The sequence below is a fragment of the Enhydra lutris genome, unplaced genomic scaffold (genome assembly GCF_002288905.1).
Source record: "Enhydra lutris kenyoni isolate GAN:26980312 unplaced genomic scaffold, ASM228890v2 scaffoldscaffold75, whole genome shotgun sequence".
Lineage (NCBI taxonomy): Eukaryota > Metazoa > Chordata > Mammalia > Carnivora > Mustelidae > Enhydra > Enhydra lutris.
The window spans coordinates 5837027-5857452 of record NW_019154159.1 but is presented as its reverse complement, the minus strand read 5'-3'; the positions used below and the strand labels follow the sequence as shown (position 1 = coordinate 5857452).

The 20426-nt window shown below is 58.2% G+C and overlaps 1 protein-coding gene across 3 annotated transcripts in view; it reads left to right on the top strand.

The window, feature by feature from the left end:
* Positions 1 to 5140: 5140 nt before the first annotated feature.
* Positions 5141 to 20426, top strand: part of LOC111160246 (casein kinase 1 delta) — a 30615-nt gene continuing 15329 nt past the window's right edge. For all 3 annotated transcript variants that reach the window (XM_022523166.1, XM_022523167.1, XM_022523168.1), the window contains exons 1-2: positions 5141 to 5540; positions 12195 to 12305. In XM_022523166.1, coding sequence (XP_022378874.1) covers positions 5465 to 5540; positions 12195 to 12305 — 187 coding nt within the window. In that variant the 5' untranslated portion in view covers positions 5141 to 5464. The remainder of the gene's footprint in view (positions 5541 to 12194; positions 12306 to 20426) is intronic.

Below are 20426 nucleotides of genomic sequence, written 5' to 3'. Positions count from 1 at the left end.
TACACTGTTCTCAAGGCTCATCCGCCCTGTGGCATCCGTGCTCCATTCCTTTTGATGGCTGAGCAGTAAACGTTCCATTGTATGGACAGACCATGTTTTGTTTATCCTTTCATCTGGTATGGACATTCGGGCTATTTCTACTTTGGGCTAGAATACTGTAATTATACCTAATAGAACATTGCTATGAACACTTGCAGGCATGTTGCTGCGTGGACAGATGTTTTCAGTTCTCCAGGGAATTGCTGGGTAACCCGGAAACTTTACCTTCACCTTTTCTTTTTCTTTTTTTTAAGATTTTATTTATTTATTTGACAGACAGAAATCACAAGTAGGCAGAGAGGCAGGCGGGGCGGGGGGGGCACAGGTTCCCCGCTGAGCAGGGAGCCCAATGCGGGGCTCGATCCCAGGACCCTGAGATCATGACCCGAGCTGAAGGCAGAGGCTTAACCCACTGAGCCACCCAGGTGCTCCGACCTTCACCTTTTTGAGGGAACGCCAAGCCATTTTCCAGTTTTCCAAAACGGCTGCTCGCTTGGCACTCCCACCAGGAGTGCGCTGGTTTTAAGCAGGGCAGTTCCTGCATGGGACTTGCGCTTCCGAACAGTGCCTGTGGCCGTGTAGCTGTGGCCAACAAGATGAAATCTCTAGAAGACATTTATTCCCCTTTTCTCCCCTCCTCCCTGCCTATAATGAGACCTCTGGAAAGTCTACTCCCCTCAGTCCCTGCCCCCAACTTCCAGTTTTTTTAGAACCCGCCCCCCCACCCCAGTGGTCCTTTCCACACAGAGCCTTTACTTAGCACTTCCTTTCCCCAGTTCCAGAGCGATGGTCATTCCCACTACACACCAGCATGCATGCAAGCACGTGTGCCCACATGCATGGGTATATGGGCACGTGTGTGCACACATGTGCACAGCATGAGCTCACAGGTGCACACATGCATGCCCACGTCTATGTGTGGTGCCTGCTTCTCTGGTGGTGCACACATATGCACACACACACAGTGTTCTCTGCACACACACACCTGTGAATGCCGGCGTGCACACACGCACATGTGCAGATACAGGAGGGGCTGGCAGAGGGCCCCTTATCCCTTTGCCTCCCTGTCCTGAGATCGGCTTCTGTACCATCTTTGTGTATCATTCTTGCCTCTCTGGGCCCTTCTGGCTTACTGGCTTCAGGGTGTCCCACACCACCCTTCCCCTACCCTGCCCTTCCCCTACCCTTCCCTACCCTGCCAGGGGGTGGTGCTCCTCCTGCCTCTTCCACAGCTCTTCCTCTGGGGACATGCAGGGCTCCTTGCTCAGCAGGAAGTCAGCTTCTCCCTCTGACCGATGCTCCCTCTGCCCACTGGTGCTCTCTGTCTCTCTCTGTCAAATGAATGGATAAAATCTTAAAAAAAAAAAAAAAATCATACAGGATATTTTAAATTGCAGCCGCCCAGAAAACCTAGAAATTTTAACCGGACAGTCTCTGGGCCTCAGTTTCTCCGCCTCAGTTTCTGCATCTGGCAAAGATGGTGCTGAGGGGATAGCGCCCTCGCGTTGCTGTGGTTTGTCACGCCGGAGCAGAAGCGAGAAGCCTGCTCACCTCTGTGCTCCCATGGGACCCAGACGAAGAGGTGGCCGCTGGGGTGACCTCTCCAGGTGTGAGCCTCTTGTCAGTGACCGAGAGCTGCACCAAGCTCTGGCCAAGGGGAGCCGCAGGTCCTCATGATTTGTGCAGATGATTCAGTCCCCGTTCATCAGCTCCAGGGTTAAGATCCTTGGGCCTGCCCTGTGACCTGCGACCTGCGGCAGAGAAAGAACTGGCGAATCAGGACCAGTGCGTCACCTTCTTTCAGGTCAGAGGAGCTAAAACTACCGGAACCCAGCGCACACCCGCCAGAGGGGAGGGGCTCTGAGCCCACCCCGCACGGCAGGGACCCCAGTCCCGGGCCAGGTACCTTTCCAAGGACACGTGCGCACACCGCCCTCCTCCTTCCCGAGACTGGAGAGTCTGACAGGAGCCCAGGCCCGAGGCCGGCTGTGGGAGGGGGACTGTGCACTCGCAGGGTCGAGAAACCCCCGCCACACCGGCGAGCGAGAGCGCGGAGCCCGGGTGGTTCCAGCGGTGCGGGGCCCGGGGGTGGGCACACGCTTCTTTTCGGGGTGATGGAATCGTAAAGCGGACGGCGGGGACGGTCGCGCGCTCCGTGAACTCACGAACGCCCTGAACTGCGCCCCGCGAATGCGCGAGTTGAACAGCGAGTCCCGCCACGCGTATCCGGCCACGCGCAGACACACGCGCGACGGCGGGCGAGGGCGGCCCCCCACGGCGCGGCGCACGCGCTCCGGGTTCGCCTGCTCGCGCTCTGCTTCCGCGGGAGGACGGTGGAGCGGCGAGACCCGCTGTCCTCCGAGGCCTCCGGGCTGCCCAGGAGGCCAGAGGCAGTTTGGGTGGAAGCGGAGGGGACAGTGGGTCCGGCAGAGTCCACTGAAACCGCAGGGCCGGGGGGAGCGGGAAAGGTCTGCGGACACGCGCGGCCCCGCCGCCCGCGAAGCGCGGCGCGGGGGACGGCAAGGGGCGGAGCGTGTCTGGGGGTGGGGCGCAGCGGGGGCGGGCCTGCGGGGCAGGGTCTGGCGGGAGAGACCCCGGGAGGGGCGGAGGAGCCCCCAGCCCAGTCCGGAACACACCCGGGGAGACCGGGGCTGGCGTTTCCGAGGGAGCAGACGGCACGGGCAGGCGCCCTTGCCAGAAGGGGCCAGTGAGCCGTGAAGGGGGCAGGGAAACCCACCCAGGGCGAGGCCGGGGGAGGCCGCCCCAGCGGCAAAGGCCTGGCTCGGGAGTGTGAGTCATTCACAAAGCCGGGTTTGCTGAGGGCCCACTACGGGCCAGTGGCAGTTGCAGGTGTTGCCTGAGGTCAGTGTGAGCTGGGACACGGGTCAAGCTGTTCCCAACAAGACCACAGGCGCACCTGTGCCAGCCTTCTCGCTCTATTATTCCTGGTGCTCTCATCGGCGACGCTCCAAGGGTCTGGGGCATGGACTTCGGCCCCGTACGACAAGTGAATGGCAGAGCACGTGAGGACAGAGAGGACTCTGGAGAGTTCATCAGCCAGGTCGGCCCCACTCCGAGGCATCCAGGCCTCTGGAGGCTGCAAGTGGGGGAGCATCTGTCATAGCGCGGCCTTGGCAAGCCCCCCCCCACACACACCCCAAGGTGCTTCACAAACGGGAAACTAAGGAATGTGCAGGGGACAGCTGTAGCCTCTGGGGCAGGCCGCCTGCAGCATGGTGCGGGGGTAACAGGCCTCTGTGCCTGGCACAGGCCCTGGTGAATGGCTCCTTGAGGAAGGTGCCTCCGGTCCTGGGTCCTGTGCAGTCTCTTCCTTCCGGGTACTCCCCCATTAGGAGGAGTAAAACACAAACAAGGACTTTGGTCCTGCTGTCGGCTGATTATCCTGACCAAGTCCAAGCATAAATGTGTGACATGGGCAGGACCCTGGGGCCTGGGGGAGGCCCAAAGAGTTGCAGCTTCTTTTTGAGAGAGGACACTTAGTCCCCAGGGTGGACTGCTGGCCAGTGATCAGCCCAGGGCAGCTAAGGGAGTGGCTAGTGGACTGTACTTCCAGGCCCCTTTCTGTTCCCAGTTTGTACTCATGGCTTTCTGGGAGGGGGAACAGGCCCCTTTTCATCTGGGAATTCTGCCAACACCCTATTTTTACTGGTTTGACAAAATCCCCCCCCCCCACCCTGTGAGACAGAGAAACCAGGCTGACACATGACCATGGGGCATCCCCAGCCTCTCCTGTCTCTAAGCATTGCTACACACCGCTCAGGACTTGATACCAGCCTCCCCAACCCTTTTGGGGCAGGGGCTGCACTCCTGAGAATGACTGCTGGAGAGGGGAGACCTGCCAGGGGAGAACCCGCCTGCTTTGTGCAGGGGGGAGGGCACTGACTCCCCTGCTCTCTTCCTGGCCACCCCAAGGAAGGTCAGCGTGTGCTGCTGTCTCGCCCACACCTGCCGGGACCCTGTGCACAGAGCGGTGGGCATCCACTAGATGTTCAGAGTGTGTCTTAACATGATGCTTGGGGCGCCTGGGTGGCTCATTTGGTTAAGCGATTGCCTTTGGCTCAGGTCATGATCCTGGAGTCCTGAGATCGAGTCTCGTATCGGGCTCCCTGCTCGGCAGGGAGTCTGCTTCTCCCGCTGACCTCTCTCCTCCCATGGTCTCTCTCTCTCTCTCAAATAAATAAATAAAATCTTTAAAAAAATTTTTTTTAAATATTAAAAACAAAACATGATGCTTGACGGTTCTCCCTTTCCACATGGGGTGGGCACGGGCCTTGAGAAGCAATGCCATGATGGTCAGTCCTTGCTTTGGACGCATCTCTGGAGGACTTCCTTCCCAGTGGTCAGAATCAGGACTCTGGGTCTTTGAAGCTGGTGGTCATTCTCAACTTTAGCACTCTTGTTTCCTTTCCCAAGGAAGAACACTCAGGCCCAATACAAACGAGATGAAAAGGTTGATTCGGTTTCCAGGAAGATGGGACTGGGGCCCTGGTAGCTTCACCTTCTCCTTTCGGGCCGACAGCAGGCTCCAGGTTTGAGCGCGGGGGACCAGACGACCAGACAGATGTCAGACGTGGGAGGACAGCAGCCGGCTGCGCAGCAGGGAAGGTGACACAGGACTGGAGGGGAGCTGCTCGGTAGACCACGGGCAGCCCAAGAGGCCCCGCACACCTGTGTCCCTGTGTCCCAGCTTGTGTCCTGCGGGTGCCAGGACCTAGACGGACAGACAAGCTCGGCTCCCTCTTTCCCTCTTGCAAAAATCACTGCCTGGGGGCCCGTCCCGAGTCAGTCGCGGGGAGCCGCCGGCTTCCCGGACACCTGCCAGGACAAACGAAGCCCCCGCGCCAGCACGTGGAGCCTGCATGTGGGAGCGGGCAGGGCGGGGGGTCTCTCGGGCCGGGGTGCAGCGGCGAGGCAAAGAGAGAAAGGGGGATGGCCTGGGAGTCCCGGGGTCCAGAGGAGACGGGTGCGCACTGGCCCCTCCCCGCCCCGCCCAGACCCCTCCCTGCCGCCCGAAGCCATGGCCCCGCCCCTCGGGCAGCGTGGCCCCGCCCCGCCGGGTTGCTAGGGGAAGTGACGTCACAGCGCGATGGCGGCGGCTCCTTCAGGCCGCTGAAGGGGGATTTAGGCCCGGAAGATCCGAGTCCATCCGCGGCGGGGAGAGGGCGAGCGGGGTCGGCGGGGGCCGGAGCAGGGGCGGCGGCGCTCGGACTGTCCCATCCGCCCGGTATTGAGGCTCTGGGAGCAGCGGGGCGGCCGGAAAGCGATGGTGAAAGCGGGGCCGTGAGGGGGGCGGAGCCGGTAGCCCGACCCGCCGTAGCGGCAGCAGCGGCGCCGCCTCCCCGAGCTCAGACCCAGGAAGCGGCCGGGAGGGCAAGAGCGAGCCGGACCCGCCGCCGCCGCCGCCATGGAGCTCAGAGTCGGGAACAGGTACCGGCTGGGCCGGAAGATCGGCAGCGGCTCCTTCGGAGACATCTATCTCGGTGAGGCGCCCCTCCCCCCGGGCCGGGGCCGCCCCCCGGGCGGGAGTCTGCCCAGCCCCCGCCCCCAGGGCCCCGGGTCAGGGACCCCGCTCCGAGAACCCGGGGACCCAGGGACAGACCCCCTCGGCCGTCGTCCAGCCGCCGCCCCGGGGACCCCCTCCCCGGCCTGCGGCTGGGACCGGGCCCGCCCCCCCTTCGCCCCGCCCGATCCGGGCCCCCGCAGCCCCCCAGGCGGGTGTGGGGAGGCCGAACTCTTCGGCCCTTCGGTGGGGCCCGGCCCGTGCCCCCGGGGGCACCTGCCCAGACGCGCGCCCGGGGCCGCCGGGGAGTGGCCCTGAGCCTCGGCCCGCGCCCCCGGCTGCCCGCCGGGGCCCGCCCGCCCGGTGTCCGCGCCTGGGTGTCCCCGCAGGCAGACAAAGGCCACCGGGCGGGTGTGCGGCCCCCTGCGTCCTGTGCACGTGGGGGTGGGCACGGGGACAGTCCAGGGCGCCGGCTCGAGGCTTCCGCGGCCCGCGGCGCCCCAGCTCCCCAGCTCCCCCGGGTCTGGGCCCCGGGCCGCTGGACCGCAGGACCGAGCGCGGGGTCGCCGGGGCGGGGCGGGTCCCCCGGCGGGTCGGGCCGTCCCGGAGTGCATGTTGCGCACGGGGCAGGAGCCGGGTGGGATTTGAGGGAGTCCGGCCGAAGTCGGCGTTGCCCTGCTGGTGAAATTGGAGGCGGGTGGAGTAGCAAAGCGCTGTGCTGGCGAGGCTGTCCTCGAACGCCAGGACGCTCTGGTGGGTCGGAAGAGCCCGGGGCAGGAAGCTCCGCGTCGCTGCGGGTCGGCGCGCGTCCGAGGTCGGGGGTGAGGGCCTGCCCGGCGGCCGGGCGCACGGTGGGGGTCGACCTGCTGTGCTGCCTTCTGCGGGGCCGCGTACCTGGCGGGGGCCCCGCCCCAGCCTGCCCTCCTGCCCCGGGCGTGCTGGGTGCCGTGTCAGAGGCGCGCGCGTCTGTGGAGTCCGTCCCGGCTTTCGGCGCCTTCTTCCCCACGCAGCGAGCCGGCGGGGTCGCGCTGCCCTCCGCCCGCCGTCCCGCTGACCCGTGCTGCTGACCCCAGCTCGCTGCAGATCCCTTTCTCTCCGGTCGTCCGGGCTGCGTCCTCGCGGCACTGGCTCAGGGAGAGCCGCCGGCGGAATGTAAACGGTTTGCGTTATTTATAGAACAGTAAATTTTGGCTGAAGTTTTTTGTTTTTTTAGATGTATTTGACAGAGACACAGCGAGAGGGAACACAAGCAGGGGGAGTGGGAGAGGGAGAAGCAGGCCTCCCTCCGAGCAGGGCTCGGGATGCGGGGCCCCATCCCAGGACCTGGGATCATGACCTGAGCCCCCCTGGGTGCCCTTTGGCTGGAGTTTTAACCCAGGGTGCAGGAGCCGCACTGGAAATCCGCCCACTAGCCGCCCTTGCACGGGAATCAGGAAGGGGCTGTTTCAGACTTTCTGTGCCCGGGTGCTCGCCCGCTCTGTGCTTTCTGACGCTGCTGCGGGAGCCGTCTGCGTGTTCGCCGCTGCGACCTCCGGCCGCACCTCGTAGCTCTCGGTCCGCAGATCAGGCTGACCTGTCCTCTGTCCCCAGGACCGATGGGCTGTGCCTCTCATGCCCTCGCTCCCAGCAGCCCCACGGCCCATCTTTCCAGGCGCACCTAAGACACAACTGATGTTTCCTGGCGGCGGCTCTTGGCCCACACAGTGGGGGGTTCAGGGTAAACGCTGCCCCAGGGAGGAGGGGCGACCTTGTTTCGTGAATGGGCTGCGCTGGAAAGCTCACCAGCTGCTGTGGTTAAGGGTCAGAGTTGGCTGCTCCGGAGACCACTGGAGGGAGGGAGTCATCCACACCAGTTTTTCCTGTGTAGGTAAAGGCGTAAGTTAAGGAATTGGGTCCTGTCTTGGAAATCGTTGTGTGTCCCATATCCTGGTGCGATTACAACTTAAGTCACTTCCGCTGTCGCTGCACGACGGATCAGAGCGCGCTCGACTCCTCTGGACGGTTCACCACGTTGTGGTCCTGGCGTGTGGGGTCTTGGATTTCCGCCTGGAACTTCCCGTGCGTTCACGGGCTGGAAACTGCGAGGAGGCCCGTCTTTCAACTTGCTGAGGGCCGTGTGGACCGAGGGGCCAGTGCTGGCCTGCCTGCCCGGGGCCTGCTGCGCTGAGACGGTCAGGCAGCCCCGTGCCCTGCCAGTCAGCCCTTCCCGCAGTTGCCCTTTTAAAGGGGCAGTACGTTGGGACTATTCCTCCAGTGCCCGGGCTTCAGAAAGTTTATGTACCGGACTTGGGCCACTGTGGACCCCAGAACTTGGTCCTGATCCTCCGTCCACCTCCAAGCCTACCAGATCCCGAGGCTCTCGGGAAGGACGGGCTGGGAAGGCTTCGGAGCTCGTGTGTCCTGTACAGCACACACTGAGGCAGGACGTTGCCTGGACTCGGTGTGGCGGTGGGTGTAAGGCAAAGCTTTCCCAGCCCTGCGCCTCCCTCAGCTTTAGCTCGCACGCGCTTCGGTCCCTCGCTGCCAGAGGCGACGTTTTGTGAGGCGCTGGACACCAGGAGCCCTTTCACTTGGGGTCAGTGTACCTCTTGTACACCTCCTAACGTGGAAAACGGGGAGGGCCGTGTTCTCCACGTGGACCGCGCGTTCTCTGTGAGCGGTAGAGCGGAGGGAAGAAGGGAGTGTGTGCAGCGGCCGTGCTGCAGGTGGCACAGCCTCTGTTCTGTTCAGCCGGAGCGCCAGTGTCTGCGAGCCCGCGGTTCCGTCTGTCCTGTCCACGTCGGTCTGCTAGAGGCTGGCAGAAGGGTCCTCGGGGCCCTCCCATCCCCTGCCTCTGTCATTCATGATTGGCGGAATGGAGGTTTTCTTCCTGCCTGTGCCCTACCAGACCCTGTCACTCCATTTATCGGGGTGGCCGCCTCTGCCCACGTGTTACCTGGGTGGACTGTGCGGTCTGACGTCATAACGCACATAAACACCTTTAGAGAGCTTAAGCTTAGTAACCTCTTCGTACTCGGTTTTCATGTTTTTCCTCTCACGGACTTTCCTTTCCCTCAGGAGCAACGCACAAGGATGTCCGGCACACAGTAGGGGTTCCGGAGTGGCGGCTGCCTGGCCGCGGGGAGAGAAGACCAGTGGCCTGAACTGGAGAAGCTTTCCTAGGGGGTGGCTTGAGCTGGGAGAGGCTCTCAGGAGCGGCTGTGAGCCTGCGTCAGTTGCCTTGTCAGCGTTGCCCTGTGAGAGTGACCTTTGCCTGGCGACCCAGAGGCCGCTCCCTCTTGCTTTGATAAGACAGTCCTCGGTGGGTGTTGGGTGGAAGGACAGCTGCTGTTCCAGGGCAGAGTCAGGCCTGGGGTTAGGCTCACGTAGTTCACCATCTGACTTTGCTCAACTTGAGAGACGTAATTTCACTTTTCTTAGGACGACCACTAAGCTGTGTCTACGTAGAGACTAGTACCGTTGCCCGGAGAGAGGAACTGTACCCGACTGGGTGGGGTTCCTTACTTAGCTAGCCCGGGGTTGAGGTCGTTCGGGAGATAAAAGTGCTTAGTGTAAACAGACCCTGTGGATTGACTTCTGACTCCGAAACCGAAACCGAGTGCTCAGTGGGGTCTTTCAGATTCTTGTTCCCTGTCTAGAAGCGCTTGTTAGTCAGTTATGCTGAAGAACCAGGTTTTGTAATTTCCAGTTCTTCCCAGACCATTATTTTTGTAGAATAAGATTAAAATGTCACAGCAGTCAGAGCTCCTTGCTGCTCTCTCACTGCCTGGTATCGGTCCCCGCCGTGGGCTGGTGGTGGTTCGAGCACCGGACTTGGAGCAGCACTCGTAGTGAAGTATGAGGTGTGAGGCCAGCCCCAGGAAGTAGGGCAGGGCTGCAGGGCCATATGGACGGGTGGGCCTCGGTGTTGCCTGTGATGTTTGCTTCTCAAGGAGTGCCCAGGAGTTAAAGCTGGGCTGCTTGGTACATCTACCCACTGGGCAGACATCTTCCAAAGAAGCAGCCCGGAGTGTCTGCTGTGCTCACATCTATCTGCAGAGCCCAAGCCGGCTCTCTTTGGATCATGTGACCTGGCAACTCTCACAGTTACGCTCCTGCGGCGGGGGGCTGGCCCTGTTTTCAGGTGTGATCCTGGGGGAGACTAGCTCTGTTACTGGTGTGATCTGGGGGAGGCCGGCCCTGTTGCTGCTGTGATCCTGGGGGAAGCCGGCTGTATCGCAGTTGCAGTCCTGCAGGGAGCCTGACACCGTGATAGGAGAGTGGAATTCAGATTGTTCTCCACAGTTGCCCATGGTCATTTGTCTCCAAGACCATCGGGTCGGTATTGCTGGATTGATGGCAAGATGTTTGCGTTGTCAGGCACAATGGAGTGAGGCTAGAATGTTCTCTGCCTTTCTGAAGGTACTGGTCTGGTAGGTAGTTTGTGTGGGTCCAGGCTGTTCTGTCATTGAAGACCTGCTTCGTGGCAAGGGTGACAGTGCTGACGTAGTTGGCGGAGCAAGATGGCTCTCGCTGAAGGCCCCGCTGCTTGTGCTTTGGGGAACAGAGTTGCTGATGTAACCAGAAAGCTGAGTCATCCGTTTCTCTGTGTCTCCTGGGCTGGCGGGTTCAGCTCGGAGTCCAGGTCCTCACAGGAACTCCCAGTGCATTTCGCATTTGCACAGCACGTTGACGATGAAGTCATTTCTCTTGTAATTGGATAGATCATCGCAAGTGCGGGTGGGAAGAACAAAATGTCTTCCCTGTCGTCTCTCTGAGTGCCCACAAGAGTCTGTGTGGAACGGTAAATGAAGTTCTTAGGTCTAGGGTGGTCACTTGCCGCGACCAGATGACGGTCCTCCGCACGGTTCTGGAGTCAGGCCCAGCAGAAGCCCTGCGCTTCTCGCGGCCGTCTCAGCGGTCCGGAGGAGACTTCGGGGGCTCTTGGGTGTTGAGTGGCCACAGGAACAGCAGCACTCCCGCAGGCTGACCGTGGCTTTAGTGCTTGCCAAGCGTACTCGTCCTTTGCCTGGGAATCTCAGAGTGCCGTGCATCTGTGAGCCCACTTCTCTGTGCGCGTCTCATGAAACAGGCTGCACTTCTCCCCTCAAACCTGTGGAGAGAGAAACCAGGCAGCTGAGGTGGCTTTGTCCAACACTAGGATCTCATTGAGTAGCAAGTGTCCTGGGTCTGTAGAGCTGCTGGAACCAGTACAGATAAACGTACTGCTGGGAAGGATGAAAGTGGTTTATACATCAGGCCCCCTTATCCACGGGGGACACATTCCATGACCCCCAGGGACCCCAGGGGATGCCTGAAACCGCAGACGGGACCGAACACTACGCATCCACCTGTGTTCCCAGACGTACTGACCCATGGTGATGTTCATAAATGACATGCAGTGAGAGGTTCCCAGCAGCGGCTAATGATAAAACAGCAGTTGCAGCGCGCACTGTACTGGAAGGTCTGTGACTGGGTCTCTCAGAGTAACCTTACTGCGCTTTACTCCCCTCTGTGGTGACGCCGTGAGATGGTGACGCGCCGACCTGACGAGAGGAGGGAGGGGAGGGGTGCGGGCCTGCGAGCTGGCGAGGCCGCTGCCGATCGCACCGTGGGGCCAGAGCACGAGCATCTGCTAACAGATCACAGGTGGCTGCAGCTAAGGGGGACGCCTGTCCGTGGAAGGAACGTAGGGGAAGCTGGGTGGGTGCCGCGCAGGACTCTTTCCCGTTCTCTCTAGCTGAAGCTTGAGGAGGGTTCACAGGCACAGCTTCGGGGCACAGGAGTGCTCAGGAGCATTTGTGTGTGAAGTCTGGGGCGGGGTGTTGTCACATCAGCAGTTCCTTTATTGGAGTAAAACAGAGATGGAACATTTTTAGGTAATAACTCTGACTTTGCCTGCAAACCCGTGGGCTGGTTATTGGGAGGGATTAGCAGATATTTTGCCAGTTTTAGTATAAAACTAACAAAACATAGATAATAGGCGTGTGTTGACGGGTCTCATTTGGGCTCTGAGAAAGGATCTATCCTTCTGGTCCAGTGTCAGTAATAAACGCACAGCCACGTCCTGTTCTTCGGGAAGGGAGAGGTTTGCAGGAGTCTCCTTATGGGAACCCGTTCTGCTTGAGAAGCGCCCTGACTGTTCCAGGATGCGTGTGGCTCAACACCCGGGGCGGGTGGACTGAAGTCAGGTGGGTGTTTCATAGAAAGGCCCAAACCCACCCACACAGGCCTGTCCAGGCAGCATGGAGAAACGGGGAACATACAGTCACCCTGGAACTCCCCCACTGCTTGGCCCTGGGTGGGTGAACACGGGGGCTGACCAGTAGGTGGACTGGAAGGTTCAGGGCAACAAAGATGGGAAAGCTTGCAGAGAGGAGGACACTGCCCTGTCTTGAGTCCCCTATTGACGTGATCAGAGTGGGGACCTATGGAAGTGGGTGAGGGAATACGAAGTAAGACTTTTCTATACATATCGAAGGCTTCCAGCTTAAAGAGTGAGAGTAATAGTGATTCTCCATGGGGTTCGTCAACTACCGACAGCGTTGCACAGTGCAAAGCGCAGTGGAGGGTGTGTAGTGTGTAGTGTGTTGTGCGTTGCATTAGGTGGTCAACGCCAGGTTATTAACGTTTGCGCTTTTCTTTCTTTGCCAAGGTACGGACATTGCTGCCGGAGAAGAAGTTGCCATCAAGCTTGAATGCGTCAAAACCAAACACCCTCAGCTCCACATTGAGAGCAAAATCTACAAAATGATGCAGGGAGGAGGTATGCCCTTTACCTGTTCGAAAGAAAGCCCGGGGTGTATTTGATGAGGGAGAATAACGTCATGAGTCGCAGCCTCTGGTTTAGTTGGGAAAGGGAGAAAAATGTCCCTACACTTGACTCAGTCACGCGGCTTCCTTCAGATCAGGAGGCCTCCCGAGGGCCTCGTTCAACAGAAAACATGATTTCTGCTTTTCCCTAGCCCCACGTTAGCTAGTAGTGTCTTTGAACTCAGGGTTCATGTGAATTTTGACTTTTTAGGCACGCCCCGACTGTTGGGTGTGCCCCGTCCGTCACATGCTTTGCTCACAGCGTTCTGTAAAACCTCAGACCTAAGGGCGTCTGATGTTTGAGAGCACTCATCCTGACTCAGAGTCTAACTTTTAGAGTTCCCTGGACTTCCAAGTAGTCTGGCTAAGGGAGCAAGTGGGGATTTTGCTGGGGGTCTCACAGTCCCAAAGACACTACAGCACTAGGAAGGACATGTCCGTGCTTCACCCCAAGGAGCCGCCCTTGGGATCAAGGCTTCGTGCCCGAAGAACGGCTGCGCCACCTCCTGTTCGGAGACCCTTCGTGGCAGAAGCCTCTGTGGTGCTTTCATAGTTTGGGGTGCTCTCGGCGCTTTGCCAAATGAAAATTTGTCTTCAGAGTCTGAATTCGCTTTTATCAGGTGAGAAGGAAGCATTGGTGATTCCGCTCTGGCATCTTTCCTCCACAAAAACGGTTCAGTCTGTGCTGCTTCTAGCAACCAACATTACTTGCTTCACGCAGCGACAAATGTCCTTTAGCAACAGGTGCATATCAGAGCAACACGGACAGTCCTGCAGGACCCGTCACAGAGGGCATCTGGGGCATCCTGTCCCAGCTGTCTTGGGACCGGGGGTGGCTTTGGGCTCTGGACTGGCACCTGGGGGTGAGAGCACCTGTGGGCCCTAGGGAGTGGTCCACAGAGGGCCCAGCCAGTGTGTCTGCCCTCTGGTGACACTCAGCAGAGGGCTTCTCAGGCATCAGGAACAGTCTACACAGCTTGTCAGGTGGTGACTCCAGGTGTAGCCTTCATGGTTGGACAGGGCCTGATGGCCGGGGGTTGAGGAAGGCTTCCAGCTTGAAAGCCTGCTGAGTGTTAACGGGCCGCATTTCGGTTGAAAATCTGTAAGCCAGAGGGCCAGAGGGCGGAAGGGAAGAAAACTGTTCCTGATGCCCCAAACAGGAATTGGAGAAGTGGCTGACACTGAGCAGAGAAGAACTTACTCCCTTCGGGGCGGGTCTTTGCCGTCCCCGGACCACAGCTGTGTGCCGCCGGGCGGAGGGTGCAGGTGACGGCGTCGCGTCTCACTTTGAATCCTTGCTCTAAGATTGTGCCTCTCCTCTAGGATCCTAGAAACCTAGGCTCTTCTCCCACCCGGACATCCCTCACATGCAGGTTGAGTTCTACTTCTGTTTCAGACATGCACTTGATGGATATTATCAAGGTGCTTTAAAAAAAAAAAAAAAAAAGGTAAAGATCTCAGTTTTTGAAACAGATGATGTCCATAAGCGCAGCGTCCATGATTCTGTAGTGTTGTGTGAGCTCCTGACCACCGTGAAGCTGGGACTGCGGACGGCGCAGCGGTCCACGTGCTGTCTGCCCCCCTCTGCATCACATCTCGTGCCGGTACACACAGACCACTTGGTCGTGGTAAAGGGACGGCCAGGGCCTCTGATTGTGGCTCTTCAATGCTTTTAAGGCTGCGTTCTGGGCTTCCTTGCACGTGGTACCCTAGGAGGAAGCTGGAAGCTGAGAGGCTGCCGTGCACTCTCTAGCTTGCCGTGCAGAGTCTTCTGGACGATGGTGGTGTTGCTGAGCCTGGCCTGAGAGAGCCGCGCTCAGGCGGGCCGGCCACCTGCGGGAGGAGTCCGCCTCGCCTACAGACCCTGGCATGTCTGCGGCCGGTACGGTCCTCTGCAGTGGTGTCAGCCAGCCTCGTGTCCGGAATGAGGAAACACGCACACACGGATGCAGAACTTCCCAGACGACGGAGATTTGAACCTGAGCATCATGGCACCCAGGTCACTGTTGCACAGCAGCTCTGCTCCTGGGGAGGCGTGCCACTGCCCTCCCCAGCGGTCAGGAGCACACCCCAGATGCTTCCACCTGCCGCAAGGGTGCCGGCAGGATGGAACACGCGAAGTAGCAGGGATGGGTCTTGTTTAGCTGTGCTGGGGAGTGACTTGGGTAGACATCAGGTTCTTCTCAAAATGCGGTGGACTGCCAGACATTAACTGCTCTTTCCCATCCTCATGTCCCCACGGTGGCTTTGGACCAGCCCTTTTTTGGTGACCCCTCAGTAAAGAACATGAGCTTCTGGTCAAGGCTCAGGACAGGTGTGGCGTGTGCGAGGGGTGAGTGGGCCGCGTGGGCCGCGTGTGAGGAGTCCGGGCTGGCAGTGAGGGTGGGCCGGCACCTGCCCGTGCAGTGGAAACTGGCGGCGTCCCCACGTTCACGTCTCTCGTCCTATGTCCTGCTCAGTTCCCATGCTGTATTTTGGACAGTCGCTATCTTTTTTTAAGAAATGGTTCACGGTAGCCAAGAACGTGTGTAATCTGTGGGGGTCCGTACTAAATGGAATGCCTGTTGCTCCCACCTGCCTGAGTGGCGGTAGGGACCCCCAGAACGCCCTCATGTCAGTCCCAGTGCGCTCTGGGAGAGAAGCCACGGTCCAGAGTTTACCCCCGACATCCCTGCCTAGTTTGTTCTAAGTCGTCGTTTCTCTGTCACCCATAAGAGATTTGTTTTTAAAAATCCAGTGGCTTTGTCAGAAGGTTTGGCGGTTTACAGTTGGTTCAGGTTTGAGTTGCCAAAAACTGAAAATCTGTATTTGCCTGAATGTTGAATATTGAAACTTCTCGTAAGTAAAAATGAAAAGCACTTTTGCCTAGTCTTTCACTAGTTTTTCACTCCCAAGTGTAGGTTTTGGTGTCGCTGGACTCCCTCAGGCGTTGAGAGCGACACATAGTGGCGCCAGGTGACCCAGTTCCTCATCCGCATGGCACACGGGTGGGGGCAGCGTGCTGGTCGCCGCTGTCTCGCCTCATGGGCCTTGCTTCCTCCTGCATGGGCCCCGCAGTGGCGTGCACTCCGATTCCTGCTCTTGCCGTCCCCAGAGGAGCCGTCTGGACAGACAGCGGGAACAAGCCTGTGGGTAGCTTAGCCGATTGCTTCCTGGGTCTCACCCCTCGATTCTCCGGACAGTCCGCTCGGGACAAAGCAGGCTACACAGAGAGCTTAGCGTCTTCTGGCCAGAGAACTCTCACCGCAGGGCTCTCTGCTTTGACCGCATTTTGCCTGCTCCCTGATGCTGGGGTGGTAAGGCGTGCTGGTGTCGACCACTAGAAAAAGTAGGTGCCACCATCAGAACACCCCATCAGTGTCAGCAGACGTCGTGAGTCCTTGATGCACATCTGGCTGACGTACGCCACCCCGGAATCCGTGCGTCTGGTCTCCACGTAGCACACGGCTCTCCTCGACCCCGCGTGCTCCCGGGGCGCCCCTACGCCAACGCGGCTGCGTCAAGTAAGCTCACATCTCCATAAGCAGTACTTCTCTCCTGCTCTGGCATCTTGCTCTTGGGGACGGTGCCTCGATGGCATCCAGACATCTTTTCTGGCGCACCGCCTGAGAGTGGAGTTGTGTTTCATGGAGCAGACGAGTGCTTGGCCTGCAGGATGCCGTCGAGCGCTGCACGTGCCTGCAGGGCCGTTCTGTCCCAGCTGCGCGGCATCTAGGCTTCTGTTGGAGCCACATCCTCTTGGTCTCATCATCACCATCCCTTGGTAGTGTGGCATGGGGTGCCTTGGCTAGCACACAAGACAAGGGGTATTAAAAATTAAGGGCGTTTTTTTCTTCACTATGTTTTCTGAGGGGGGTGGAAAGGGTCGGTGCGTGTGTTACACAGTGTTAGCAGATCCAGCTATCACATCCGTATTGTCCAGGGACAGGGTCACTGAACCTGGGGGCTCAGCCTCCTGGAGCTTGGGAGAGGGCAGGTAGGCACATGCTTCCCTCCTCTCCCTCCTTCCCCAGAAATTCAAGATTCCATACAGAGCTTTGGTTTCCTGCATTAAACATGGAACTGAAGTCTTGTGGCCCCTTGACTTGTGTGTCTTGTATCTTCACAGATGCTCCTGAGTGGCTTGGAGGCTCAGTCATCTTCCCCTCTTGGTCTCCCAGCAGCCCCCCCCGCCCCCCAGCCTAGCACATCTTCCCAGGATTAGAGACGAGCGAGGCAGGTTTGGTCCCTCTAAATACAGCAGTGTGTTTGGCCTGAATCGTGTCAAAGAACAGCCTTGACTTGGGGCGTTCGGAACAAGGCACGGACTATTGCCGGCTTCTTCGGAATTTTACACAAACCATTTAAGAATTGTGGAGACACCCCCCCCCAGAAATTAAATGTAAGGGTGTTTGAGCTTTTTCGGGGGATTGGGAGTATAGAGGAAGGAATAAGGTAGGAGGCAAGTTTTCAGGACAGATCTGGCCCAAAATAGGAACTAGGTGAAGGGGGCACCAAGAAAGGATGGCTTAAGATTGTCCCTCCCCGCCCCGGGCATGCACAAACTTCAAGAAGGGGTCCCTCAGGGCTGGGTTTCTGATCTGCCTGGTACAAAGCCTTCTGTCAGCCTCTGGCTGTTTTTCTCTCAGTAGGAAAACAAGTTGGTAAATGATAAAACCCCAGAGGAACATGGAGAAAGTTGAGCTCGTGTTTATACAAGCTAGGCTGCCTGTCGATCACCCAGCCAGCGGCTTATGAGTGCTGTGGGCCCAGCAGACACAGTGATCCAAGGGGGCAGCTCGAAACCAGGATGAGGCATGGCTGGTCCAGTGCCTTCCATTGCACTCACCACCATGGCACTAACCACTGCTGTGGCAGGGCAGGGTGCTGGCCCCAGACACCATGGTCTCTGCAAGCCAAGGCAAGAAAACCCAGCATGGTTCAAGGTTAAGGGTTAGGGTCTTTGGTTCATATGGTACCCAGGGGAGCTCAGGCTCTTACAACTTGTCATGACCAGCTTGACTATTTTCAGAGACACGCAGGAACCCTGTGGCACTGGTAGGTGCTGTGGTGCGGGTGCCAGAGGTGCCACTAAGGTGGCACACCACTCAGGTGCCACTGAGCGAGTGAGGGATCTGGTAGGTGAAGGAAGCCCATGTCCTGAGATTGGAGGTCCAGAATAGGAGTCCTTCATCACTGGTCTAGACCAGCCTCCCCCAGCTGTGGCTTCCGCTCAGCACCTTCTCCTGACACCTGTATGCCAGCTTTCCTGTTCAGACGAACTCTGAGTCTTATAGGAGGGAGAGGTCAAGTCCTGGGCTGCCCCGGTAAAAGTGGGGTGCTCTGTGCACTCCAAATAGTTCTGCACGCTGGGGAGATGGCAGAGTGTCTTCTGCTACACAGCCCTGCGGCTGCTGCCTGCTCCCTCCCCAGAATGTCTCCTTGCCCCGAGAGCCCAGTGCACAAAGAGGGCATCATGCAGAAGTACACGGGAACATAAAGCAGAAGAATGCTTATATCAAGAGCAGAGTTAGAATGCACAAGATCTGCCATCTGTGCGTGACCAGGGCAGTTGGAAGCCTGAGAATGTGGGCCCCAGGGCACAGTTCTTTGGGACAGTGAGAAGCAACAGGTGTGTCTGGAGCGATGGCTGTGACCGCAGCGGCCGCAGCACCCTTCTGCCCTCACCTCCGGCCAGCCTGAGGAAGCCGGCCTGGCCCCTGAGAGAGTCATCCTCACAGTACCGTGCAGTGGCCCCTGGGTGCATCCAGCAGGTTCTCCGTCCCTCCCCGAGTCGTGGGCGTTCAAACAAAGATGCTCTAAACGTTTGTGTGGGTATTTGCGTGGACACTTACTTTTGTCGTGGCTGAGTGTCTAGGACTGGAATGGCAGAATCAGAAGTAGGTGAATACTTTTCCTTTTTGAAACGCAGTCAGCTGCTTTCCAGGTGGCTGTCCCTTACACCCTTGCCGGCAGTTAGCGGCTTTGACGGTTGGTGTCTTTCCAGCAGCTCATCCCTGTCGCCTGAGCGATGGACCTGACTGTGGAACGTGTTTGCAGTGCTGCTCCGCTAGCCTCTCAGCGGCTTTGGAACCTGCTGGTGGCTGATCTCTCCCTGCGCCTTCTCTCTTTCTCCCGCCGGCCTGGTGAGAGGGTTACCAGAAATCTTCTCAAAGAACATGCTTTGGTTTCTGTAATTTTTCTCTCTTTGTGTCTTGGTTCATTGATTACTGCTGTGATCGTTTGTATTTCATCTGTTCGGGTTTAATTTCCTATTTTCTGAGATCATCGATCTGTCTTCTCTAACACAGGCGTTTTGTTGCTATAAGTTTCCCCCAGGTGCTCCTGGAGCACGTCTCATAAACCCTGATGTGTTGTGTTTTCATTTTCATTTAGTTGAGAAAGCTTTCTGTTCCCCTCCCGATGGCTCCCTGGTCCGTGGGTTATTTTGAAGTGGGTTATGCAGCTTCTCTGTATTTGGGGGCTTCCCAGGGAGCTCCCTGTCACTTCCGATCGAATTCCACCGTCGTCTGAGGGCACAGGCCCGTCTCCGTCCACTGTGGGCTCTGTCCGCTGACAGCCCTCGGCGCCGCTGCCCGGGGGCTGCTGAGGGCGCTGTCGGCCTGTGCGCGTGTCCGTCCGCTCGCAGTTCCACGGCGTGTGTCCTGAGGCTGCACCGGGGGCCACGTGGAGCTGCGTTCCCGGACACGCTGGTGCTTTATCCTTGTAACACGCACGTCCCTGGAAACACTCTCCGCAGCCTACGCGTCCCGTGCGGACCTGGCTTTCTTGTCCCCTTCCGTCTAAAGTTGGTGTCCCTCGCTGGCCTTCTGACAACCTGCCTGTGTGGAAAAGGCGCACGTTTCTCTCTCATCTGAGAAAACGCACCTCGTGTGGTGTGTTGAGAGGATGGACGCCTGATGTGGTTCCTGACCCGCCAGGGTTTGGTTGACCATCTTGCTGCTGGTTTTGTCTCCCCTCCTCCCTTGCCTTCTTTTTGATCATTTTATCTATAGTTTTTTTTTTAAGACTTTATTTATTTGTCAGAGAGAGAAGGTGAGCACAAGCAGGGGGAGCAGCAGGCAGAGACAGAGGGAGAAGCAGACTCCCTGCAAAGCAGGGAGCCTGACTTGGGGCTCGATCCCATGACCCTGGGGTCATGACCTGAGCCAAAGGGAGTCACCAGTTGAGCCACGCAGGTGCCCCTTTATTTACATTTCTTAATGATTTTTCTTATGATTTGCTCCTCTGCTGGCTCACCAGCACCTCTTTGTTACCTCAGTGCCTGAGTTAGGGTTTATCACGTCGTCTTGAACAAATCGTGCTGTGTCCTTGCCGCGTTCCGCGCTTGGTGTGGAGCAGACGGGCCTGTGACGGCACACGTGGCTTTCCCGCTGCGGAACCCTGTGATGCAGTCTTGCAGCACGGACGTTTGCGCATTGTTATTTTTGTTTAAACAGTCACAGCTTTTAAAGGGATTGAAGTAATGTTAAAAGCTCTTACGAGTGAACTTAGTTGTTACTTCCAGTGCTTTCCGTCCCTTTGTGTGGGCCCACACTTCCAGGACCCTGAGATCATGACCTGAGTCTAAGGCGGATGCTTAACTAACTCAGCTACCCAGGTGCCCCTGTCCATTTATTTTTAGAGAGAGAGGGCACACGGAGTGGAGAGGAACCGAGGGAGAAAGAGAGAATCTCAAGCAGGCTCCCCACCGAGTGCAGAGCCAGACACAGGCCAGACTCGGGGCTCGATCCCACGACCCTGAGATCATGACCTGAGCTGAAATCAAGAGTCAGACACTGAACTGACTGAGCCACCCACTTGCCCCTGTAGTAACTCTTACTGTCCTCCTGTGCCCATTCTCGCATCTGAACCCATTTCAGGTGATCGATGATTCCTCAGTAGAGATGTTCTCTGCTCCGCATCCCTGCAAGTCTCTAGATGCCGGACCTTATGAGTTTTACTTGCCTACGTGCTTGGTGTTCTGCTCTGTTGCTCAGGTTCTTTCTCTGCTTAGTTACGGGGTGAAGTCAAGTTACTTTACTCGGTTCAGTGTTTGTGTTTCTGCTGATAGTCGAGGGAGGAAGGGGCAGTC